At 39.2% G+C, this 27354-nt stretch overlaps 1 protein-coding gene across 1 annotated transcript in view; it reads left to right on the forward strand.

Annotated features, from left to right (window-relative positions):
- The window catches only part of PTPRM (protein tyrosine phosphatase, receptor type M), a 633774-nt gene that overhangs the window by 439120 nt on the left and 167300 nt on the right, over positions 1-27354 (forward strand). Inside the window, 1 exon segment of the mRNA XM_023754237.1 lies at positions 5012-5144. Within this exon segment, the coding sequence (XP_023610005.1) occupies positions 5012-5144 (133 nt within the window).

Raw genomic sequence — 27354 nt, forward strand, 5'->3', positions numbered from 1 at the left:
GCCCAGTATTCTTCCATTCTTCCCTCAAGGAGCTTCTCCACCAGGAATCTCAATTCTCTCTTCTCTCTCTCTCTCGTCTCTGTCTTCTATATCTCTCTCCCCCTTCTCTCCTCCCCTTCCCTCCCTGCATCCTGTCTCTTATCTCTCTTCACCTCCTAAGTGTCCTCATGCAGTCTCATGGCTTTTAAATACCATCTTTTTTGCTGCCAACCCCCAAAACATACGCTCTAAACTTAGATTCTAAACTTAGATGTCTCCCCCACTATTTGCAACTGCCTACTTGTATCTCCTGTGGGTGTCTAATGTCTCAAAACTAACTTGTCTCAAACCAAATTCCTGACCCTCAGCTACCTGCCCCTCTTAATTCTCTACATCTCAGCAAATAGCAACTCCATCTTTCCAACTACTCATGCCAGAAACCCGGATGTTATATCTATACACTTACACCCAGTTCACAGGCAAATGTATCTCAAGTTTGACCTCCACTGCTACTGTCTTATTCCAAAGCATCAATAGCCTCATCCCTGATATTCCTGTTTCTACAATGGACATCCCCCCAGCCTATTCTAAACACCATGCCAGTGGGATCCTGTTAAATCATAAACCAGATCACATCACTCCACTCAGAATCCTCCCATAGCTCCCATCATGCAGAAGACAAGCAAAGTCTTCATAATGATCTATGGAGGTTCCCCCACTCTGACATTTCCCCACCACTTTCCCCAGCTTCCTCCACTCCGGGCACACCTCAGTATTTCACAGTCTTATCGTGTACCTGTGAACTTTTTCTTCCCACTGCCTCAGTGCTCCTTCCTGAATGTCATCATATCTCACTCCCGTTCCTCTTTCCTGTCTCTGCTCAAGTGTTACTTTCTCAATAACCCCCCATCTCAGATCTTACTGGCACCTGCCCACCCTCAGAGTCCCCACTCCATTGCGCATGTTTCTCTGTGGCACCCACCATCCATTCACATCCTGCACAGGGTATGTGTGTACATCCGAGTCTCTTTCCCTGCAAGAATGTGACTGCCCTTCAGCAGAGGTTCTGGCGCCCAAGCTGTCCCTAGGTGCTTCCTCACCTTCCTCTCCCTCCCTTTAGGAAGACTTCCTGTTTCCTCCAGGTGAGCCTGTCCCGATACTGTGGCGGAGGATCACTAGCTCCATGCCGCAGTGATGCCTTCCTGGCCTTCCGGGCTCGCATCCTGACATCTTCTGGGGAGTTTTGTGCAGCCAGTCCAGTAATCAGAACTGGGCCCAGACCTCAAGCCTGAGGCTGAGTCATCGTGTTCTCAGCCTGCCATGCTGCTGTTATTCCATTTAACATCGGTCACTGGGCCAAGACTGGCTGTTTTCTGCCAAGTTAAAAACCAACCAAATATTGCATTGGGTAATTGGGTTTGGGGTTCTTTTTTATTTTTGTTTTTGTTTTTTAGATTTTTTTTTACATTAGACATTATAGCTGAAACCTTAAATAATGCAAATTCCCTGGATTACCACTTTTTTTTTTTTTTACAATTTTCTCAGTCATCAAAACAAAACAAAAGACCCAGAGCTGTCACTAGGAGTCAGTAGAGTGGGCATCTGTGAAGATTATGCACCATAACTTTAGTAGCCCCTCCTCCTCCATCTCTCAGAGATATTTTAGCTTATTCATCATTTTAATGAATATGTTTAAGCCTAGATAGTGCCTATTGTTAAATGTATATACTTGAATTTATTCTTTTTATAAAGATCTAAATGTGCAGTAAACTCTAAGCAGAATGCACAGTAGAGGGGAAAAATGCCTTTCAATGAATAATTAGAATTTATATACCCCCTAAAAAAAAAAGAACAAAAGTTTATGCCATTAGAAACCTGGCAAGAAAATAACAAGACAGAGGGGGAAATATTATGAAAACAACCCTTTTGCCAAGCAGTTTGTAAATTATACTGTTAAATTCAGAGATTTGGGTGGAGGGCAGGGAACAAGCTATCATTTGCAATGACATTCTGTCACTAAATCGTCCTCTGTCCGAGGCTGACTGACAGCTCACAAACACAGGTTTCCAAAGAAACAAAGTGGAGAGAAGAGCATCCTATGGAAGGAGAAGATGAAGTTACTCATTTCAGGGAGGGCTGGAGGGCAGGCAGAGAAAGACAGGAATGACACGTATCTAGAGTGAACCTGGAATTAATGACACACACCTCAGGGCCGTAATTTATTTCATCCCAACTAGTGTCTGTGTTCATGCTTCCCCAGAGTAATGCTAAACCCAGACATGGGACTCAACCCCGTCATTCAGGCACATCGCAGTGATCTAGTGGCTGTGCCCTGTTGCAAGCAGAGGGTGGGTGGCTCACAGGCAGCCTCCTTGCCTTTCTTGGGTTGGCCTCCATTTTATATGATTGCTACCCTAATCACATTGCAACTGTGTCCTGCAGAGATAGGACATTTCATTTTCTTGACCTGCAATGTGAAATGAGTTAAAAGTAAGTGCTAAAGAATGATAATACTGAGGTTACGCTGGCTGCATAGCAATGTGCTTGCCTGCTTCCTTTAGGGAATGAGTAGCTGCAGGGCGATCTCTTTTCCTGACCCGAAGATGTGTAGAGTCATTCACCAGTTCTCACAGGACACAGGCAAAAGGCTACAGGAACACACACTAGTTGCCTGGTTAACAGAAGCAAATGCATGACCATTATCAGGACAAACTCTTACTGAATGTTTACAATGTATGGGTTGTAGCCATGTATTTTTATATTAGGATTTTCTGAGCTAAATTAAGGTTTTCTTAAAAAAAAAAAGAAAGAAAAAGTTCCTTTCCCAAGTGTTGTATTTACTGGCATAATTTGATTACAAAAATACTTAGTGAATCATCTATGTAGAAAAATATATTTGGAGAACTTTCAATCTATAGCTAGGTTTGTAAGATGCATGGAATGAGTCCCAGTATGGCAACATTTGGAAGAATAAAACTAATTTTATTTAATTATTTTGAAGTTAAGATTTTGTAATTGGGTAGAAAAATCAAAATTAGAAACATTGAACCTTTTTCAGTTTTGTGTATGTGAAATACGTTATTTTTACCTGGGTTGCTTTTTTAATTTTTCATTTATCCTTTTATAACATACACATTTTCTAATTCTCACCTGAAGGTATGTTTTTAGTTTATTTTAGAGCGAGAAGAAGGGAAAGAGAGAGGAGAAACATTAATGTGAGAAAGAAGCATCATCTGTTGACCTCCCCCTGCCCCACACACATTTGCCCTTACTAGGGATTGAACCTGCAACCTTTTGCTGTACAGGATGATGCTCCAATCAACTGAGCCACCCAGCCAGGGCTATAACATACACATTTTATCTTTAAATTGTTCCCAGCAACGTATTTAGTGTAATAATGTCCTCCAAATCTACCACTTGGTTGTATGTTCCAGTGGCATATTGGAGTAGTATATTTAAGATGTAATTACAATAAAAGGAGAAATCATTAATGGTTTCAAGGTTTATCTAAACAACTAGTTTGAGAGATACTCATTCAAACAAACTAACAGGACATCCTCTGGAAGTGGTCAGAAATAAAAATGACCTATTAAGAATTACCCAGAAGGTTTTGTATTTAATAAGGTGTCAATTGTACAGCACAGCTTCTTGTACGATTGTCACTGATTGGAATGTACACCCGGAGTGAAACTCAGATGACCATGGCCTCTGTGCACTTCGTGTTTCTCCCTGACCTTGACTATCTTCTCCAGTCTGATGGCCACAGCTATGTTCAGGCTGCAGAATCATCTATAAAATCTTAATGTGAATGCCTTTTGAAAGAAACATTGTTAGTATGTTCCCAATGGAAACAGATGAAAAAATTATAGCTTGACGCACCCTACTTCTCTGACATGACTCATCTTAGCATAAACCCATTCTAGAATGCACAAGACAGAACGAAGGTTAAGTTTTTCAAGAGCCAGTTGAAGCATGAATGGAAAACCCAATGAAAGGATAGAAAGGGGTGGTACCAACATTCACTTTTAATTACATTTTTTACCAATGAAACAAGAAGAAAATTCTAAAGTGAGAAATTTGAACATATAATTTTCCTCCTTTCAGGATGATTTGTCAACCTAGTGAGGCTGACGTGATGGCTCAGATGATGAGCACTATGCTCTGATTAAAAAGGTAGAAGCCCTTAAAAAAATGGATTCTGTTTAGTGAATTGAACATTACCTTCCTAATATTTTTCATCCTGAGCTCATTTAGCAGAGGAAATGGATATTTCATCTGACGTTGATGTGACATTCCATCACATTATACCATAAACAGGACAAACGGTGTTTTGGAAATGAGAAAGCAGGAGAGCTAAGACAGCCGCCACTGTAAGGCTTTGGTTATCTCATTTCAACAGATATTAAATGTGGGTGCCAGTAGTGTGATCATCAGCTGCTTCCTACGTTGTATAAATTGCTTAGAAGGAATCTTTTGCCTACCAGATGTGACCTAGATTTAGATTTCCAAAGACAGAGGGGAAAAATCTCTATTGTGTTAAAAAAACAACAACAATTGCTGGTAAAATGCATGGTAAATGAGCTTATCTCACTTTTCCAGGTGTTTGGGTTAATATGTTATAGAATTACTGCTTCATTTATGAAAAATAATTGAGGAAACTATTCCAGCAAATCAAATTTGGATAAAGGCTTAGGATAGCAATTGTGTTATTAGCAAGTTTTAAAATGGCAGAAAGAGCAGGGAGCCAATAGAGATAATAAAAATATAAAAAACTGTGTTTGAGAAGAGTTTCTTATAAAAGGGTCAGTTATGAGTGTGCTATCCAGCTCATGTTATAATTTAGTAAAATATGGAAGAACAATGTGAACAATTACACTCCTTTCAGTGATTTTGAAAGCTGTTGAAAAAGTCAAAGCTTGTCTGTCTGCAGGCTCCGATAAGTCTGTGTTACATGCAGCCAAAAAAAATTAATGTAACATCTCTATTCTCTCTTACTCACCCTCTTTTCTTTCTCATTTCCTTTCATCTTTAGGAGCTGCTACTCCAAAACCTGTCCCAGAACCTGAGGAACCAACAGACCATACAGTTAAAATTGCTGGAGTCATTGCTGGCATCTTGCTGTTTGTTATTATATTTCTTGGAGTTGTGTTGGTAATGAAGAAAAGGTGAGCTCCTCACTATTGTTAAAGATGTGGTGCTATTCCATTGTTGCCACATTGCTTCATGTGTGTGAAAATGATCAGTTATTGAATTGGGGTTTTTTTGTTTTTGTTTGTTTTTTTAAATATATTTTATTGATTTTTTACAGAGAGGAAGGGAGAGGGATAGAGAGTTAGAAACATCGATGAGAGAGAAACATTGATCAGCTGCCTCCTGCACACTCCCCACTGGGGATGTGCCCGCAACCAAGGTACATGCCCTTGACCGGAATCGAACCTGGGACCTTTCAGTCTGCAGGCTGACGCTCTATCCACTGAGCCAAACCAATCAGGGCTTGAATTGGTTTTGATGACCAAGACATATCTGTGACTCTGATTGTTGACATTTTTCATCATGTAGCATTCAAGGTTATGGGACAACATTTAGAATAAATGGTTATTTTGTATGAATATGCAAAGCTAAGCATGCCAAGTTAACATAAAAAGCATGTGTTTTCCCACAAGTCAGTATGTAAAGCTCTGCAGAATCTTTAAAGACATTTATTCACCAGGCAACGTTTAGTACTTATTATTGATGTGTTAACATATTTGATGTTCTTGGGGATATGAGAAAGAAGACTTCCTTCTCATTATAATGAAGATGAGGATGACAGTGTGGAGCCCATGTTATGTGCAGGCACCATGCTCGGGGGTTAATCGGCACAACACCCCAGGAGAAAGAAACTCTCAAAGAACAGCCTGGCAGAAACACAGGGCATGACGTGGTTAAGGATGAGAACTAGAGTACATGGCATGTTATGAGACTGCACTGTCTAGCCAAGGGGTGGTCTCGGGGAGAAGAAAACAGAGACATCTATAATAAGCAATCCGTACCTCTGATGCTTGAAAAATATACAGTGTCTTCTGTTTTGTGAAAATAAGCAAAAACTCGTTTAATAATAATACAATGTTCAACTTATACAAAAATTATCAACATAAAAATAGAGATGGTAAAGGAACTACAGGATAAATTTTCCCAAACAGGGAATACTCAGATCTTGTTTCTTTATAGTTTTAAAATAATTAGAGAATAGGAGTAAAGTCATGGATGGTTGGGGGTGAGGATGGAGAGGTTTGTAAAATGAGGTCTTGAAAGTCTTATCTGGTCATCTATGGAGGCTGGAGGTGGCCCTAAAATCAGCTCTTGGCCTTTAAGCAGGTAGTAGTTTGATATAATTTTTATCTTAGAAAGATCACGCTGATGTTAGGGGTGAGCACGGTGTGGGGGAATAGAACTAGAGTCAGAAAGACCAGTTGAATGAAGAGGGGGCAACTTTAGGAAAATCTGGAGAGAAGGTAAGTTTCTGTAGCCATCTGGAAGCAGAAGCTGAGGGAGATGGAACAGTGCAGAAAGAATCTAGTTTACTGGCTTACACAGCTTAGTGGAGATATTAGTAGTGACCAAAATGTGAAATATAGAAAACAGAACATATTTGGTAGTGAAAATGGAGAGTTCATCTTTACACTTTTTAAAGTTCACTCTCCCTGTAAAGTCAAGTGGACACACCCACTAGGCCATTGGATATGCTGGTGTGAACTAGGATATCCAGTTGCCATAGTCAAAGTTATCGACATGTCCTGGAGTGGAATCCATAGGTTTGGATGAGGTCACTCAAAGTTATGTGTAGAGTGAGAAGAAGGAAGTCAAGGAAGAAGATAAAACCTTGGGTAACAGCAGTATTTAAGGGGTAAGTTAGAATACTTGTATATATATATATACACACACACACACAAATGCTTCTTTTTTTTTACTTCTTCCTTATTTGGTGTTCATTATTGTAGTCAGGCCTCAAGACAAAGTGTTGCTCTGTCCCAGCTGTTTTTATCACTAATGGGTCCCCATCACTTGAACTCTTCCTTTCCACTTGTCATACATCTCTATTCCTTTCTCTCTTTTTTCCCCCATCATTTTATTTCTCTTCTTATTTTTAATTCTTTTTTTCCTTTTTATTTCACTTCTCTGTACCTCTTTTCTTTACACTTCTTTTTTGGCTATTTATCTCTTTATTTCTTCCTCCATATCTCTTTCTTTTTTATTTTTTTTCTATTTTACTTCTGTCTTACCTCTCATATTTTTTCTCGTGGGTGTACTTCATCTCTCTCCACCTTGATGTTTTAGCGTATCGTGGTCTGTACTGTTGGGTGTGTTTTTTTAGTATGATTCTGTATAAATTCTAAGCAACACTAGGCCTTCCATGGCTGCATATTAAAATTAAGCATTTTGGATAGATTTATTATCAATTGTAGAAATATGTGGAGTTTTGTGTCATCTGGCAAGCAGTTGCCCTTGTGACCTTAGCTAAATGTGAACTCACCCTCCCAGAGTCTATTTCTGCTGGGTCTCTCAGGTAGTCATGGAGGTGATATCATAAATTATGCACTTGAAGATATTGCCTGTGGTAACATATGCCCTTGATACAATTTTAGACTAAAACCAATAACTCATATTAAATTTACATGATTATTTACTATATAATCATCTTAAAAGGGTTGTTTTCACAGCATGTGCTACTTTTGTATGTGCTTTTTTTCCAAATATAGAATATGTTCTTTGTGAGGCAATATGCTGTGCCTATAAGTACAAAACCTGTATGATTTAGACCTGAACAGTCATGTGGTACAAACTTTCATATTTAACAGAAATTCTTAAATTTCCAATTGTTCAGGGTTTTACCCAAAAATGTTTTAAAAGTTTTATTTTTAAACATAATAGTTAAAACATGATAGTAATCATGGATAAGTTGCTGGAGTGTTACTGATGGTTTGGTTACATGGTTTGGTTATCAGAAACACTGAATATATTTTTATTGAGGAAGACTTGACATCTAACATTTTATAGTTTCAGTAAAGCATACATTACAAAATGATCACCATAATATATCTAGTGAATGTCTATTACCAATTACGTAGTTACAAAAATATTTTTCTTGTGATGAGGACTTTTAAGATGTACTCTTAACAATTTTCAATTATGCAATGCAGTATTATTACCTTAAGTCACCATGCTGTACATTACAACCCCATGACTTATCTACTTTATAGCGGGAGGTTTATACATTTTGACCTCTTCCCTCATTTCAGCCGTCCCCCGCACCCCCACCCCCACCCCTCACCCCCACGCCCCCAACCCCAAGAGGAATACTGAATCCAGACTTGGAATTCCTAGATCTGTATGTTAACTAACTTTGTGATTCTGAACTTCTCTGGGCCTTAGTTTCCTCATTTGTAAATTGAGAGATTTGCACTATGTGATCTCTGAAGTCCCTCCCAATTTCAGAATATCAGGTTTTCTATTATGTAGCAGCCTATGGTGACAGTACTCTACATTTGCTATTCTAGAAGTACAGTGAGTGGCTCATTACTGTATTTCATTATTTAAACATACCCAGTGTTCCTTTCAAAGGCTCTCTTTGCTCAGTCAATTCAAGTCTAGAAGTGTTAGTTGATGAGTGGTTTATCTTTTAGCCACAAGGGAAGGAGAGAGAGGAAAGGAAAAGAATTACCTCAGGTGTGGGACTAAGTATAGTCTTGGTCATTTTGCTGGTTAGAGCCTAATGCTAATCCAGCTTCGACTTCCAGTCCTGTGAGAGCTCGTTAGCCTGTTTTTCTTCTACCCACAGTACTGAGTCAGCCAGCACAAATATATGCCATTGGTTGTGAAGACAGACGGGGCCCAAGAGAAAGTATGGGTGAAAAAATTCATTAAAATTTCTTGAAATACAATTGTATGTCTTTCTGCTGAGGAAAAGTCAGTAGTTACTGTCTGTGTTTATTAGCAGGCCAGGCCAGGTTGGCCTGAGATCTTGAGAAGAGGAACAGCAAATATTATTGGGAGGCATTTTCAATTATTAGCTTAACTAAGATTGTGTTGCCTTCTGAAAGACTAACCTTCTATAAAAAATAGTTGCTGGCCCATCCAGTGTGGCTCTGTGATCAGCATGGACCTATGAACCAAGAGGTTGCCAGTTTGATTCCTGGTCAGGGCACATGCCCAGGTTGCAGGCTTGATACCCAGTAGGGGGTGTGTAGGAGGCAGCTAGTCAATGATGTTTCTCTCTTATCGATGTTTTTATCTCTCTGTTCCTCTCCTCTCTCCCTCTAAAAACTAACAAAAACATATTTTAAAAAATAGTTACTGAAGGGAGACCTCTAGTAAACATGGAAAATCTGTTCAACTCATACTGATGGAATTCTTAGGCAATGATGACTAAAAACAGAAGTGACCATGAGTCATATTTAGCTAGAATGTTTTATAAACCTTTCACAGATTAATTACTAATTGTTAATTTGTTTATAAATATTAATCCATTTGAGCCTTGCCTGGACTAATTTGAAATATTTTCCTTAAAAAGTGATACAAAGCCTTTATATTTATTACCTGTTTATTTCCTAAGTAAAGCAATTTTATTATATTTACCTTTCCCCAAAACATGCTTTCTTTTTTAAATTTTTTTAAAGGGGAGAATAATGATTTTTTATTTTTATTTTTTTAATTTAATATATTTTATTGATTTTTTTACAGAGAGGAAGGGAGAGGGACAGAGAGTTAGAAACATTGATGAGAGAGAAACATCGGTCAGCTGCCTCCTGCACACTCCCTACTGGGGATGTGCCCGCAACCAAGGTACATGCCCCCGACCGGAATCGAACCCAGGACCCCCGAGTCCGCAGGCCAACGCTCTATCCACTGAGCCAAACAGGCCAGGGCAACATGCTTTCTTTTGAGGGTGCAGTGTTTGATGCCACAAGTGTTAAGAAAGAGCATGAGATGAATAAAAGTTTCAAACAGGATAATATACTCTCAACATTAAATAAGTTGAGTAGGAGATATGTAGCTTTATCATGTTTCATCATGTATTATTAAAATATCTATATTTTTCAACAGTTTCCATAAGCAATGATTTATTTCAATAACATGTTTGTCAGAATTTAGCATACAAACACCATCTATTTTATGCTGATCAATTATATTTACTATTGTTCTAAAATTTCTATAGATCTTTTAAAAATTTGAGAACATTTATATTAATTACAGTAAAATTCCAGTCTCAGCTGATGTGGTAAATAGAAATTACAGAAGTTGTGGCTCTATGGAGATAATCAAAGAGATATGCATTCATGGTCAAAGTAGCAAATGTTAGCTATTCGACTACATGAACATTTGTTCTAGGTAAATATAATTATTTTAATTCTGAAGCACTATACCTCTACCTTCTTTCCACAGCACATTTTAACATATGTATATTTGTCATTAAATGCAAATGCTACATATCTCATTGAATATTTAGCACCCATTATATTATATTTAAACAGTACTGGTACTTCCAAGGAAAAAAATCTCAATAAAAATTGGAAGTATTTCTGAAGACATCATGAAACAAAAAGGATAAAAGAGAAACTGATGAAAGCCCTATTTTCAAAGAGATGCCTGCAGCATGTGGCTAGAGGCAAGCTGACATTCAATGCAGTTCTCCCGCTATACCTGTTTACCCCAGAGATAAGAATTTCTGTTCCACTCTAACCAAGTGTGCGTTGCATGTGGAAAATATTTTAAGTCTGTAAGTTTTATTCAAAGTCCTATTTCGAAGTCACATTTTCAAAAACTGCATTAAGGAAAGTAGACATTTCTTTGTGATTGTTACTTAGAGTGTGTATACTTCATATGCAGCCATATAAATAATAGCCAGATGCTGAGACTGTTCTACTCTAGCGCATGCGTTGGTATGCATGAAACAGGAAATACGTACACACAGATGAACATCCATATGGCATCCTAATCTGTGGACTAGCTCATGCCCTTCAGTTTTCTAGATGATGATTGAAACAACTTGTTGTACAGAGGTAAGTTAATCAAAATGACCTTTTTAAGGTCTCCTCTAACCTGGACTTCATATGATTACCCGAATAGCTCCTACATGAGCCACTATTTTGGATTCAACCAAAAGGTTTAATAATATTCCATTAGGAGTTCTTTGGGAGCTCTTTATAAAGAAGGTTTTATTTTAAAAGGAGTGTGGGGGGGGATATAGGCACCAGTGTTTTCATTTTACAGGAGGAAAATGTCAGAGAATGATAATGGAGCCACTTGGGCTTTAGAATCATACAAACCTGGTTAGAATCCCAGCCTCTACTTGGTAGCAGTGCAAACTTAGATGAGAAATGTGATGATAATGTGTGCTTCATAAGGAAAGCATGCATATTAAATGAGATAACTCATGTACACAGGTGGTGCTTGATAAATGATAGCTTAAGGGTTGTTATTGGAGGTTGGGAAGTTCAAGGTGACATAGGTAGTACACGCCGAGCCTGGGATAAATCCAGGTGTGTCTGATTGTTAAGCACCTTGCTACACTAGTCATGCAATAGAACTCTGAGATGCCTCTTGCTCTGTAACACTCAGATACTTTCAATTTACTTTGCTGAAAGCCTGCCAGTACTTGAAACTTTGCCAGCACGTTTTAATCTTCTTTTTGAGCTATCATTGGAGAGTTAGCTAAATTAACAGCTTTTTCCACTTCCTTCTTCACAAAAGTGTTTTTTAAATACCTTCAGATATATGTACTTTGTGTATTCTTTGAATCGTAACTTTACTGCAGACAGCTCACAGTAGTGAGGAGACTATCTTTGTCTGGTTTAGTGAGTGAGAGAACTTGGTGAAGTTTCCTCATGAGCTGTCAATCAACGGAGCCTTTGCTCTTCCCCTTCTGCCTCAGAGACAAATGCTAGAGCCTAGGTGAGAGGGGCCCCGGAGACAAATGCTTGCGTGCACACCTTGGCTCTGTGGCTCACTAGTTGTGTGACCCTGGGCAAGATATAGTTTTGTGGCCCTCATTTTCCCCAGGTGTACCACGGGCATAATAATAGTATATTTACCCCCATAAGAGTGTTAGGAGAAGATAATTAGCTATTACCATTGCGTTGCTGGTCCCGATAAATATTTACTATATTATTAATAATATTAATAAACTATATTATTAATAAACATAATACATTAGCATATGAGCTGTAGCTGACTCTAGTTTCAATGTGCATTACATGCTGCCTTGAAGTCCTGGTTTCCATGCAAGAAGGAGAACTGCTCTTTGGCCACGCTCACCCAGCAGTGTTCCTGAGGCAGAGGCTCCTGCTTAGGCCAGGGGATGGCTGAAATATGCAAAAAAATTCTCTGCAGAGAAGTAAAGCAAAGCCTCCTACCATGCGTGGGGACTTCCCTCTATGCCCAAATTTTTCTGAGGGGGCATGGCCATGGCATTCAACTCAAATACTTTGGGCATCAAAACCCATCAGGCCCTGGCCAGGTGGATCAGTTGGTTGGAGTGTCATCCAGTACGCCAAAAGGCTGTGGGCTGAATTCCTGGTCTGGACATATACCTAGGTTTTGGGTTCAATCCCAGTCAGGGTGTGTACAGGAGGCAACCAATGTTTCTCTCTTACATCAATGTTTCTCTCTCATACTCTCTCTCTCTTTCTGCCTCTGTCTCTAAATCAATAAACATATCCTCTAGTGAGGATAAAAAAATAGAAAATGAAAAGAAAGTATCAGACTCAGACCCAGTAAGGGGCCAAATGGTCTGTCTCCAGGGGTCAGAAAAAAAGGGCAGCCTTGCTCTCTTCAGGGAGCTTACTAGTGGCATGCATGTATGTGAACTCCCTGCTCAGCCAACTATCCCAACCCCAGGTCAGGATAGGCCTCTGGAGCCTCTGGCGGTGGATCCTTTGCCATGTGACCAGGCACCAGCCCTGAACCTGCTGGACCGTCACCAACTATCTCAGGGCATAATTGTCCTATTGATTTCCATTTTTTATGCCCTTTAACTTTCCAGCATAGCTCGTTTTTATCCAGTATCTTTTAGTGTAGCTGACTAAAATGTTCTTTTGTGTATCTTACCTCTGAAGTTCAAGTCTAATAGTCTAAAGATGTTAAGAGGGGTTGCGTATTTATCACTGAAATCAATGGTTCTCCACACTTGATGTCTGCAGACAACATGTGTTGACATTCCCAGCTTAGTCCCACCAAGGCTGTTAATGTTCTCCAAAGGGTATATGTCTCTATTTGTGTTGACATGGCTTCACTTTCTACAGGGCAGGGCAAAAGTAGGTTTACAGTTGTGAGTGCACAAAACTGAGTTATTCTTGTGTTATTATTTATCAATATTGTGTTTTCCATTTGAACGACTATAAACCTACTTTGGCACCACCTGTGATTCGTAGAGTGGGAAAAACCCAGGGCCTGAAAACTAAGGATATTTTACTTGGGATCATTGTCTAAACCTGTCATCTTACTTAGTGAATCCAGGAATTCAAACTGACCGGTATCATTTCTTCAACTCTTACTACTTTTGTTTTGTACTAGTGAGTAAAAGAGTATTGAAAAATACTTTGAGTATATGGGGAAAAATTATATTTATATGGGTGAATTTCTAACCTGACTTCTTTGGGCAAGCTTCGTGATCCTTCTTCTACTAACATAAATCTAAATTTCTTTTTAATAAGAAGAACTGTATCTGGAATCCTTAAACTAGGTTCATGTATAGAAATTCACATAAAATTAATTGTTAACTAGAATAGACCGGAGCTACTGTGTTAATGGAGGAAGGAATGCTTTGTTTGTTTGTTTGTTTGTTTGTTTGTTTTGGTGGATCTCAGCATTACAAGATGCAATACTGTAGTAAATAATAAAATAACTTGAACAGGAAAGGCATGTTTTTGCCGGTATCCTCCTAAAGTGAGCTTCAAAGGGAATAATGCTTCACTAGACCTACTGGATGCAGCTTTTGTTATTTTCACACATGCTATTTCCTTATTGGCACTGCAGTGGTGGAACTAGTAAAAATTAACTCATTTATTAAATTCAACATACTTCTATTTGTAAAAACAATATACTTCTATTTGTAAAAACAAAAAATTGGCAAAAATATAGTCCAGGTTATCCTATCTAAGAATGGCCCATTTTATCCCTCCTGCACATGCATGGGCATGAATACACCTTTCTAAAGTTAATTATGTTTCTGAGATGGCTTGAAGCAGCACCTTCCTGAATAGCAGAATTCTAATTTGGACCCAGAAATTGGGTACTTTCCTTACTCACCCCCTCATTTCAGAGCTCACAGCACATTCTCCTTACATTCAGGCTCTTGAATTATTTGGGTGCCACCTGTCTTTTCTATTAAATTATAGCATGTGAACGGCTGTGATGTGATCCTTTTTAATCATCTTTGACTTCCCACTTCCCACATCTAGTACAGTACTTTTCCCATCGTAGATATGTAGTATATTTAATAATTAAAGACAAAATATACTTCTTTAATACAAGTCCTTCAGTGCAACACTAGACTTTGAATTGCTTTGGCTTTTTATTTATAGGGATGTAAATTGTATAATATCATAATATATTTTATTAATTTTTCTGAAGTGCAGGCAGTCTGTGGACAGGTTCCCTGTTTTAATGGAATGATTTCTTAAAAGTTTGAATTCCTTAAGTTTTTAATTTGAGATATCAGAATAGTTTAAATGAATAGAGATATATTTAAATTCAGATGCAGCTTAATTAAAAGAAAAATATGCTCATAACTATCATTTACTTAAATTATCATTTATTTTTAAAACCCCTTTGAATCTTTTAGATACATAGAGTACTCTGTTGCATATTTTTCACAAGTAACATCAATTTAGATAAAAATTGTTATATTCAAAAAATGAATAAACAGCCTCAGGATGAATTTTTCTTCCTGGTATGAGCATTGGTCCTAAATAAATTAAAATATCCAATTTTTCAGGTCTTCCATTCAGTGGGTTTATAATGGAAATGTTCAGGCTGATGTCTAGCTATGCCAAGACACTTTGTAATTCACCCAGGTCTTCTCATTTCCAGGCCAGACTGCTAACAGCTCTCCCCCTGCATCCTTGCATGGAATTGTTCCTTTGAGTGTGTGTTTAATAAGAATTTGTGATAAATAATGGTTCACTGTATAGTTATTGGGAGCTAACGCACTGTCCTTTATCTTTTTACTTGCTTTGTCTAAAGCCTGTGGGTTGTGGGTTTGAATCAGCAGTCAATTTTTTGAAGAAATTGGCCATTCCTCCAAGAGAGTGGTCAGCTTTAATGCCTAATTCTTAGGCACTGTCTTACCCTTTACCAAAAGGAAGAGTGGAAAATCTCAGAAATATGTTATGATCTTAAAAATGAAGTGGTGACATAGCATTAACTGAAATTCTTAACTCAATGGCTGTCATCTGGGAGTGGTATTGCCCACTTAGGGGACACTTGAAAATGCGTGAGGGTATCTTGCTGAGACTGGCTTCATTATAAATTGTGTCTGTGGACTGTATAGTTTTGTTGCCCTGGTAGTCAAGATTTTTCTTTTATAATTGGTTGAGCTAGGGTTGACTCAGAATTCTGATCCTAAGATTCACCTTAAGAGTCATAGCCAGAACTGCCTCTGGGGCCAGTAAAGGGGGTCCAGCTGAGTGACGGGGAAGCCCTGGTGAAGACTCTGCCTTGAGAAGGCGTCTGTTCAAGTTCAGTCAGGTATACTCCAATGTTACCAATCTTCCTGTCCCCGCCCACACAGAGAAGCAATAAATCTTTATTTTATTAAAAATTTTTATCATTGGCAACTAATCAATTTTTAAATGTTGCATTGGCCACGTAAAATGGGGTATCTATTTACCAATTTGTGATTCCTAATTCTAGTGTAAGATAAACCAAGCAGGGCCGTGTAAATGATGACATTTTAAAATCCTTTTATCATCTACCTGTTTCTAGCTATAAGTATTGTCTTATACCAGAAAAGAAAATAGACTTTTTGCCCAAGATTCCTCTCTGTCCAGGTGCTCCTTGGTACATATGATGCCATCTGATAGCAAAACGGGCCTGCAGTGTATTTTGTGAATAGGCAGTTCCTGCTTAGATATACATGATAACCTGAGCTTCGCTTATCCTGTTGGTGATGCTCCCAGGTGGGTTGGATTATGTTCCTCCAGTTTATAAGTGAGCCCATCCCTGCTTTCTACACTAAGAATTGCTACTGACTCCTGGATCTCTCTCTAATCCAAGTTGGGAATCTCTGGACACCAGAGGAGCCTCAGATAGTAACTAACATCAATAAGATTGCTTTCCTCATAGGAGTAACATTAAATGTTTAAAATTTTGCTTACAGCAATCATGTTTCTGGTCTTTTAAAATGGTTTCCCCACTGCAGGAGAGAGTACCAGGCAGCCCCGGCCATGTTCACCTTTGTGGATGGCCATGTTCCAAGAGACGCTGGCCCACACTAGTGCGGCCTTCCCTCCAGAGATGACTTGCTGACAGATTGTGCCTGGCTGACCAAGTCAGAGCCCTGGGTGCTGTAGGTTCTCCTGCTGCTTAGTGCAGAGCAGGAAACAAAACCAGGAAACCTGGAGATTGTTCTGAGAACAGGCTCTTTGCTGACACTGTGGCTGTTGATTTCTTTTTGCAGGGTTTGAGACGCAGTAGTAAGTTTTATCAACCTGCTGTAATCTGAGAATAAGCAGACAATATATTTCCCTATAGATCCTTTAGCCTCCATCCTAACACACGCATACACACACACACACACACACACTATCTATATGAGACTTCAAATTTAAACAATCTCCTGAAGTGCCCCATTGTCCAATCCACGGCCTGGTGACCCCACTTGACGTCAGCTGCAATTATGAAAATGTCCTGCAGCTTTTGCTGCAGTGAATACTGGAGCCCTATGGGCACATCTAACATACCAGACACCACAGCCCTACCACCCTCTCCACAGCGGCATCTAGTACCTTCTTAGGAGCCCATGGACGCCTAGCAGCCAGGCCAACCTGCTTTCACTCCTTGGCAGCTCAGGTGTCTGAGCGCCACAGACTTCCCTTCCCTGCTATCCTAATTGCTGGGCTGGCACCTAGATTGAGATGACCCATCCGTTTGGATCTCTAAACAGCTTCTAACTCTTGACCCAAAGCTTCTCCCTAAATTCTAAAATTGTGGGTTTTTTATAACCTGGAACTTTGAGTGCTGGCCTGATTCTGTAAACCTTGCCTACGTCTGGATTAAGTCTAGTGTAGTGAATGTCCCCTCAGGTAGCTGCGTGCTGTCAGTGTTGCGACCGTGAGGTCCAGGCTCTTCACCCCTTAATTAGTGCAGTGCCCCTCCGCTGCCCAGAGCTGATACCAGGTTGTTAGTGATCACTTCCCAGGGAAGTCTGCCAAACACAGAGCCCAGGACAAAGCTCTCACAGAGGAACAGAACATAAATAAATGGTTCTTACGCTTTGTGCCTTTTTACTTGTATGATTGACACTGATGTAAAGAATAACAAGGGCCACACCATTGAACCGCAGTTATAAGTCATTAACTAAAATGATAATTCATTATGTGAACGGAGAAACCAACTCTAGGAAGAATGTGGTTGATTAATGAGCATCATTAGCAAGTTCACAGTTTCAAAGGTCAAAATTATCGATCTGATGATGTATGGTATAATGCCACACTCTTCATTGATGCTCAAGTCCCTTTTCTAACACAGAAAGTTAAAGGAAATTACCAACAATTATTTTAATACTATGTGTTCTATGACTTATAAAACTTTGAATTCTCAATATATCTTTTAATTACTATTCTGACCACTGAATTAGCATTAGTATTTTTTTTAGTTTAAATTGAGGGTACTCAGCCATCATTTCTCTTTCAGATGTTACACTGCTAATTTTAGTGAGAATAAGTGAAGAACTTACAACAATTAAATTGGAGCTCTGAACAAATTACAATCAAGCTAAGCTGAAGTAAATGATATAGCCATATGGAAGATCCGTAAATTAAGAGAGAAACTAAGCAGAATTTGGAAAAACTAATTAAGGCAGATTTTTGATTTCTAAAATGTTGTTTATTATGGTGTCTTAAGGGGCCTACTGGAGAAGACTTTGTTAGCCAAGAAGTCTCCTACTTAGTTCATTTTTGTGATTTGGCAAACACAGTCTGTTAAACTTCTTTCTCTAGCAACATGCAGTCCCTTTTTAGGTGTGCATGAAATGAAAACCATACTAAACTAGGGCTCAGAAATGAAGCACTACTGATTTTATTTGCAAAAATGTCTTTCTAACTATTTACCCAAAGGAACTAAAAGCAGGGTCTTGAGAGATATTTGTGTACCAGTGTTCATAGCAATGTTACTCACAATAACCAAAAGGTGGGAGCTACCAAAATGCCTATTGATGGAGGAAAGGATAAACAAAATAGGGTATTTACATTCAATGGAATATTACTGCCTTAAAAATGAAATTCTGACATATAGTACAACATGGATGAACCTGGAGGCCATCATGCTATGGGAAATAAGCCATTCACAAAAGGACAAATACAGTAAATGAAGTACCTAGAGTAGTCATGTGCATAGATACAGAAAGTAAAATGGTGGACGCTAGAGACTGGGGAATGGTGGAATGGGGAGGGAGCATTTAATGGAGCTGAATGGTGGTGATGGTTGCACAGCAGTGTGGATGCACTGAATGCCACTGAACTGTACACCCAAAAATTGTGAAGTTAGTAAATTTTATTTATATTTTTCAGTTTTAAAAACTGTGCTAATGTTGGTGGACAGAATGTTTAGACAGGTTTTGAACCATTGTTGCTGCCCTCATCATTCTAGTCATTTGTCTGCTAGAGCATCAGCCCAGCCATGGTAATCATAGACTAGCCTTGTAATGGAGTGTCTGCCTTTTGTACTGCTAGGCCTGGGCTGGCTCAGGGAGTTACTTTGTCCAGCTCAGCTCACAGCAGGGCATATTGATGAGTTTGGGACACGGTTGCCTGAGGCTAGGAGGTTCCACAGAAATACATCAAGCTTCATGTGGAGCTTGCAGCCTAAAGTATCCCAGCATTGTTACTGACAATGACAGTGGGAAAATCAAACCTCCTCAGGAAAGCTCCTGAATTGTTACCATATACCCCCAAAGCAAAGCAGGATGGCTGCCTACCTGGAATCAGTGCATATGCATTCACATTAGTGGGATGCACTTATTTCAATCATAAGTGAAGAAAACAATGGGTTCTGCTGCCATTATTTTCAGACACCAGTGAGAGGAATACAGGAAGCATGAGGCCCATGGCTTTCCCACCTGTCAAGTTTTTATTTTCTCTACTAGTAACGGTGACTGTGGCACAGATTGTCTACAAACAGAATATGAATATGTCCAGCATTCCAGAAGCTCACAGCGCTTCAAGTGAAATCCACATAGCTCCCCACATGCAGGCTTCAGAGTGTGTGCAGGTTCAGTCTTGTGGGTTTAATTTAAAAAATGAAAATAAAAAATGAATTCACTATATGCCCCTAAAGCTTACAGCTAGGGTTTCTCTCAGTTAAATAAAGCTTCAGCTAGTGGGTTCTGAATTACGTTCTGGGTTGCCTGTTTCTAAGTAGCTTTTCTATACAGAGTAGACTTGGTGGCTCTGAGCCTACTAGAAACTCATTGAGGGCAGGAACCATGGCCTAATCACCTTGGTCTGTCAAATTCCTCATCCAGACTAGATAGCTATTTGTGGATCATTGAATAAATGAGTGAATAAACAGAAGGTCTTACCATACATGAGCCCCCTGTGCTCTTCCCCTCAGCTGCTAAAAGAGGCTTGGCTGACCCCAGACTATTTGCTTCATGTCATTACTGAGGCAAGGAACAAGGCCTATTCTTGCTTCCTTCTCTTCTCCTCGCAAAACCCTTTTGCCTGAACTGTGGCCTTCTCCTTATAATTGGAATCAACTTGTGGAGGAAGTGTCCCATGAAGGGAGGTCTGCTTCACCACCTATATTGAGAAACTGTGTGTGTGTGTGTGTGTGTGTGTGTGTGTATATATATATATATATATATATATATATATCTATGGTATAGCAAGCTTCTTACAGAGCCTATCTTTCCTCCAAACAAATTTATTAACCAAAAGGTATGGTAATGACTCAAAAAAGGATAAAAGCAAGATTTACCTTGAATAATCTAAATGATTGATAAGACATCCATGAGTGAATGTGAACTGACTCTTCTAAATAGTCTTTCCATTTGTATTATAACAGCGATGATAATGATAATGATAGCCTGTATATAAGCATTTGCCTCATATTAGGCACTGCTGTAAGTCTTTTATGAGTATTATCACAGTTAGGCCTTGTAACAACTTTATGATATATGTACCAAGACCTTGTTTTTAGTTAAGGAAGCTAAGACATAGAAAAATAAGTTGTTTAAAGAAGCACACTATATGTTCAGACCCTAAAATATGGTGACAGGAGATTTGACTCTAGGTAGTGGGCACATGGTGCAATATACAGATCTTGTAACATAGAGACCCACACCTGAAACCTATATGATCATGTTGACCAATGTCACCCAATAAATTTAATTTAAAAAAATTTATTCTGAATTCAGTTGATAAAAAATAATAAAGAAGCACAGTCAGTAAGCAACAGGACTGAGGTGAAGCCAGCTTACCTCCAGAGCTGCATTCTGAACCAATATGGTTCTTTCATTGAAATGTAATAGAAATTTAAAAAAAGATGGACACAGTAACCTACCCACTGAGCTGGAAAAAAGCCAAGAGAAAATCCCTTGACCTATCTGGTGACCAGCATTCCCATAGATCTCACCTCATGCAGTGTATGAAAGAAGAAAAGTGTGCCCCATGTGAAAGAGGAAGCCTGCCTGCCAGCCAGGCAGTCTGAAAACTGCCACAGGACATCAGCTCTGTGGCCTGAAGGGCAGGAGGCAGAGAGGACCTGGGTAACTCAGGCTCCTCCAGAAGTCTTTGACAAATCAAGCATCTCAGGAGACCTGAAATAGGCCACAAATGAATGGCCACCTTTATGCATAAATCATTTTCAAGCCCCATGGTAACACATTACACACATTGTAAAATTCCAAGTTAGTTCAGCAGCCTCTCTCATCCTAAATGCAATGAATACTTGATTTCCATTCTCCTAACACCATACAGCTTTAGCCCCATGACGTGAACAAACCCTGTTGTTGCTGTGTGTATACTGCCTTATCCAATAGGCCAGGCCTGCTGCTTCTCAGCATCCCCCGATCAGCTGGGCTCACCTCTGTGCCCCAGAAGTCCATAATTAATACCCTGTTTCCAACCCACAGAAAAGACTGAAACTTGAAACTCCAACTGTGTTCTCATTTCTTACCCTCTCACTTGTTAGATTCAGAGAGGAGAGTGTAAGGCTGCCAGTCTTTGTGTGGTATAGCCCTGCTCTGCGTTCCATCACTGCTGCGCCTCCATGGGACTAATGGGGAGGGGAGGTTGCTTGTGTTGGTAGGAGCATCTGTAGTTCAAAGGCAAGAAGTCTAGTGTCTGGAGTGAAAAGATGCTATGCAGTGTGAGGTTTGAACTTCACCAAGTCAGATACAGACTCTCAGCAGGGCTTGTAAACCCTACTTTCGCGAACACGCAGGCTTGTGGTTCTGATATGTCGAAAGTTTGGGTAAGAGGAATGTGATACAGCAGTTCTTTTTGTCTTTTGGTCTCTGCTAACATATTATGTCATCTGATGCCAAGATAAATATTACCTTTCAATGATGCAGGGAAAGGAATGTTAAGCCTTTTTTTATTTTTTATTTTAGTTTTTATATATTGGCTAGAGGCCCAATGCATGAAATTCGTGCAAAGGGCTCGGCCCTCGCTGCCCTGGCTTCATCCGGAAGGTCATTTGGATGGTCTTTCTGCTGATCAGTCTAATTAGCATATTAGCTCTTTATTATATAGGATTTTAGAGAGAAAGAGACAGAAAGACAGACATTGATTTTGTTCCACCCATCCGTGCATTCATTGGTTGCTTTTTGTATGTAGCCTGACTAGAGTTCAAACCCTGGTGTTTTGGGATGACACTAACCAACTGAGCTACCCAGCAAGGACTGGATGTTAACCTTTAATGTGATTTATGCTTTGCATTTTGGCTGGCATTAGGCCTCTGGACTGATTTTCACACCAGCTTTCTGCCCTGGCTTGCTTATTCCCAGCTGTACGCATTTCCCGTTCCTATTATCTTCTGCCATGCAGGAAATGGTCTCAGCTTCTCAGATCTGGAGAACACTGAGGATGTTTCTGGCACTCAGCTAAAAATACTTACTGGCATCTGTATGCTTTTTTTAAAATCTATTTCAATATTATTTTATAGTATTAATCTTTAATCTTCATCTAGAAGGTATTTCCTGAGAACTATTAACTATTTTCAAATGAATTTGACAAAGACATATTTTCATTTTTTATCATATCTAATCTCAATTTTATGCCAAACTGTTTGGTTCTCACATTGAACCTGGCAGCCCAGACCACTTTATAGCTAAGACCAAGACATAGGAAACTATGGTAGGATCTTTATAACGTCTTTTGTAATCCTTACAAAATAAGTATCATCATTAATATATTAAATTAAACTTAGCTAGAAATAATGCATAGACTACATTTAATGCCCACCGTACTCTTTGCTTTAATTTTTTTCTCCTCCCAGTAGCAAATTTGCTAAATTTGGTCATTTACAGACTTGTTTTCTTTATTAGTGAGAAAAATAACATAGTTCCATTCATATTTCTTAAAATAACTGTTTTATAAAGTTCCCTTTATAAGTAGAATCAACAATCAATTATTATCAATAGAAGACAGGAAACATCCAGATAAAACTATAGGTAATCACAGATTGTTTATATAGTGGGAAAATGCTGACCACTTACTCCTCTCATTAACTTTCATGGAGCAGGATTTAACCAACGCAAGCAAATATTATGGCATTGGAATCCGCTCAGTAGGTCCTTACAGTTTTGTGCACAACCTCACATAGCACAGACCTTGTCACCATAGACAGGTCATAAACAGGAACATTTGCTCCCACATAATTCAGATCCACTCTAATATACATGTAAGCTCTGCCTAGACTCAATGGAAGAAGTTAAATAAAATATATTGCATCCCTGTTTGACTTTTGAATTAAATTTCTTTATAAATATTATATCAAGCCCCTTAGAAGTCATTTTCTTAAAGAAATATTGTGACTATGTAGAAGGAAAATGAAGACTAAATGTCACTGATGGGTCACAGTGAGGAACAAGACAAGAGGCCTGTTTCTCCTATTTTTTTAAAAAACATTTTTATTAACTTCAGGGAGGAAGGGAGAGGGAGAGTTAGATAGAAACATCAATGATGAGAGAGAATCATTGATCAACTACCTCCTGCATGTCCCCCACTGGGGAATGAGGCCGCAACCCTGGCATGTGCCCTGATGGGAATTGAACCCAGGACACTTTGGTCCACAGGCTGATGCTCTATTCACTGAGCCACACCGGCTAGGGCTCTCCTATCATTTTATCTTCATTATTTTCTTTTTCACTCCCCCAGAAAGTTAATTTAGAAATTCCTATTGCAGGCTATGACAGACACATGTTAGCCATGGATGCCCCAAAAGTTACATCACCAAAAATATCAAGTTGAATAAGGCAGATATCATTTGTCAAATGAATAAGACAAAAACTTTTTGCTTGGTTTTTGGTAGGTGAAGGAAGGGTAAAAGTAATAGCTTTATTTAAAAATTACTCCCCCCCCCCCACTGCTGAGTGCATTCACTGAACACTTTTTTTATTTATTTTTTTATTTCAGAGAGGAAGGGGGAGGGAGATAGAAACATCAATGATGAGAGAGAATCATTGACCAGCTGCCTCCTGCACACCCACTACTGGGGATCGAACCCACAACCCAGACATATGCCCTTGACTGGAATCAAACCTGGTTCCCTTCAGTCCACAGGCTGATACTCTATCCACTGAGCCAAACCAGCTAGGGCTAATGAACACTTTATAAAGTATATCTCAATGCAACTATTTCCATTAGCCTTGATTTATACATAAATCATTATAAACAATAGAGAAGAAAAAAATTTAAGTGTATAAGCTAGGATAAGTTTCCATATACATCATAGTTTTAGTAAGAATTTTACCCAAGGCAGGAATTTAGTCTGGTACATGTGTGTACGTTTATTTAGTCTTGAGAAATCACATGTTGGTTGCTAATTATCTTTTTTATTCTGCAAAGCATGTATATATTTATATAGGCTGAATGGATATTAATTCCTTGAAATGCTTTTTTTTTACATTGGGTCTATTTTTTTGTTTTCTGCAAATACGTATTCCTGAAACAACAGTCTAAGTAATTTGGAAAGATGATTTAGTATGCAAGTATTCACTTTACACTCCTGTCATTTGGAATGCATTTAATGCACAAGATTGTTCAGACTAAATGATGCATAGAATTTCAAGAGCTGCAAGGAGCCTTGGAGTTCATCTAGTCCTAACCTCTCATTTTATAGATGAACAAACAGAAGCCCGGATAAGTGAAATGCTTTGATGGGGCGGGAGTTGGAGCCCACAGCTGCAAATCCCAACTTGTGCTTTCTGCACAGATTGCTTTAATGTGACTTTTCTGGTGACTGCTTAACTGAATGATGTCAGCGATGCTAATTTCATGACATGTCCCTGACAATGCAAGGGCCACACAATTAATTTGAGAACGTCTGTATTTTTCTAGTACAGCTAGGTGAGCCCCACTGAGCAAGAAGTCTTCATCTGTGACAGTCCCCAGTTGCTTGGAAAAAGTACTCAGGCCAGAAAAGGCCCCAGTGTTGTGTGATTGATCGCTGTGCTGGCCACACAATTATAGTCCGTTACAGTCTTTGCTCCCTCCAACTACCAAGCAGGAAGTTTGTAAATGAGCTGAGCATTCGTTGTTATTAAAGCTTCATTTTAATATTTTCTTTATGCAATAAACATTTAAGATTAAACTCAAGAAAAAAAAAGCAGCCCTGAAAATTATTTATAGGTAGTCTTTGGTCTATAGCTAGTTTATTCAGGGTCCTAAAAAGTAATATACAAAGATTTGCCTACCTGTTTATTATTACAAATAAAAGTTTAGACTTATGGCCTGGGGTAGGAGAAGAAACTCATTAAAGGAGATTAAAGGAGCAAATTACAGGAATTTTCCTGAAGAATTGATCTCTAGACCAGTCCGGGCACTTTTTGTCTCCCCTGGCATTATTATTGTAAGTGGAGGGGAAGGCCTTTCCATTCCTCCCGATAGCCATCAGAGATGTCCAAGCTTCTGTCACTTTTAAAGTGACAACTACATTTGAAGGTTGTGTAGACTGACCACTGACTGTCCAAACGAGTCCAGAATGAAACCGCTCACCCACACTTACTTCTGAGTCATATAACTTGCAGGTGCCCTGCAGCCAAAATAAATTTTCTGTTGAGCAAAGCCTTCCGCAGGGGCCGTCATGTGAATGCTTTTTAGTCATTTTGCTGAGGGTGATGACAGGCTACAGAAGTGGCAAAACACACACACACACACACACACACACACACACACACACACACACACACAAACACACACCATATTTCCAAGAAAAGATTCTATGTTAAATTCCTGGACAGTTAAGGCAAACACAAAAATAATTCAGTGTAGACCTAAAAAGACCATTTCCTGCTAAAAACTTTTTTTTTAAGTGTCAGTGTTTACTGTCTGAGGGAGGCTTAGAAAGGTTATGCTTCTTGCATCTAGAATGTGTAGAAAGTCTACAGCTATCAGTGTCTCCACAGCAAATGGGCTGTGCTGCGTGCTACAACCACAGCCTGCTAGGTAATTTATGTTGCTTAGGGACTGTAGTTTTCTAATAGATTGAACTGTTAGTTTTCAGGAGGATTTAATGAAATATTGAACCAGATGCCACTGGTCTGCCATGGATGTGGGACTGTGAGAAATGAGGAAACGTTGCTTGGTAAACAGCTCGGGCCTTTTGCCGGCGAAACCAGTTGGGGCCTTAGTGAAAGAGAATCGCAACCAGGAGACAATGTGGCAGGTTATGTTTAAATATGTTTGCATCTATGTCCTGTGTGCATTTAGAATAAGAGGTTGTATCTAGCCCAGGGTAATTTGGATTGTCAGCAAAAGTGTCTAAACCTGGAGATAGGTAATAGGAGCTGAGGTTTTCCTGTGTCTTTGTTGTCTTATATTAATTCTGTGAACATCCCTATAATTCCACTGGACAGGCTTTTGCCCTACTCCCAATTTCAACAATATTCAACATCAGGATTGAACTAGAAGGATTTTGCAAAGAAAACAGTCTCTTCAGAATCAAACTCTTCTATGTCATTTTGAGAACCCTGGCAATTAAGCTCTTTCCCTAACATTTCAGAACTATTTCTTCTTCTTTTTTTTAATTACCAACATCAGGAAAAGAGGTCATTTCTTAAAAAAAAGTATTCAACTTTTGAATTCAAAGTCTGACTTTTATCTTTAAGGAAGACAAGTATTGTTAGCTATTTTCTCTTCTTTATATGCAATTCAACTTCGAGCACTTTTTTGAGCAGCATCCTGTTTATTTTGCTTACAGTTTTAAAAGTTGGCATTTGAAAATGTGTCTCTAGTTGTCTTAGTCTGGAGAGCCTTCTTGTTTCTGCATGGCCCGTCCTACAGCAGTGCCTACAAGCACTGGCAGAGGGCCCATGCAACGGGAAGTGTCCTGGCACAGTTCTGTCAAACTCACAAATGTACTGCCCCCAGTAAAGCAAAAATTGTGGCTTTAAAGATAGTCAAGCGCATAAGGATTCGTGTCCATGGGGACATTCTCTGTCTAAATAACTAAATGTCTGTCTGATGTAGCCTGCATTAGCTTTTAACAATGTAACACTGAAAGTCATCAGTTTTCTCTAAATACTTTTGGGTAGAAGTGGACAACGTAGCTGGAAACATTACTAATGCAATTGTGAGGTTTGGACCTAGGCTAATCCTTAGTAGCTGATCTTAGAAAAGAGGTTGAAAGCTAAATGAAAGAAGATACCTGTTCTTGTCAAGTTCTCTGTCAAAACCTTGGTCACTGCTCTATACATATTGATTTGTGCCTATTTCATGGGATAGTAGTTCCTTCTTGCAGTCCATTCAAGGGAATCCTAGGGGAGTAAAAATGGTAAGATGATTCTGACAAAGATTAAGCTCATCCTGGTCTGGAAGGGCAGGCATTGGCCCCAGCAGGGCCACTGAGTCAGTCTGTGACCTTTGGCAAGTCCCAGGACCTCTCTGAGCCTCCCTGTTTGATCATTTCAGGGACTGCCAGATAACACTTCAGGTTCCTTAGCACTGATGTGTG

The sequence above is a fragment of the Myotis lucifugus genome, unplaced genomic scaffold (genome assembly GCF_000147115.1).
Source record: "Myotis lucifugus unplaced genomic scaffold, Myoluc2.0 scaffold_58, whole genome shotgun sequence".
NCBI classification, from domain to species: Eukaryota; Metazoa; Chordata; class Mammalia; order Chiroptera; family Vespertilionidae; genus Myotis; species Myotis lucifugus.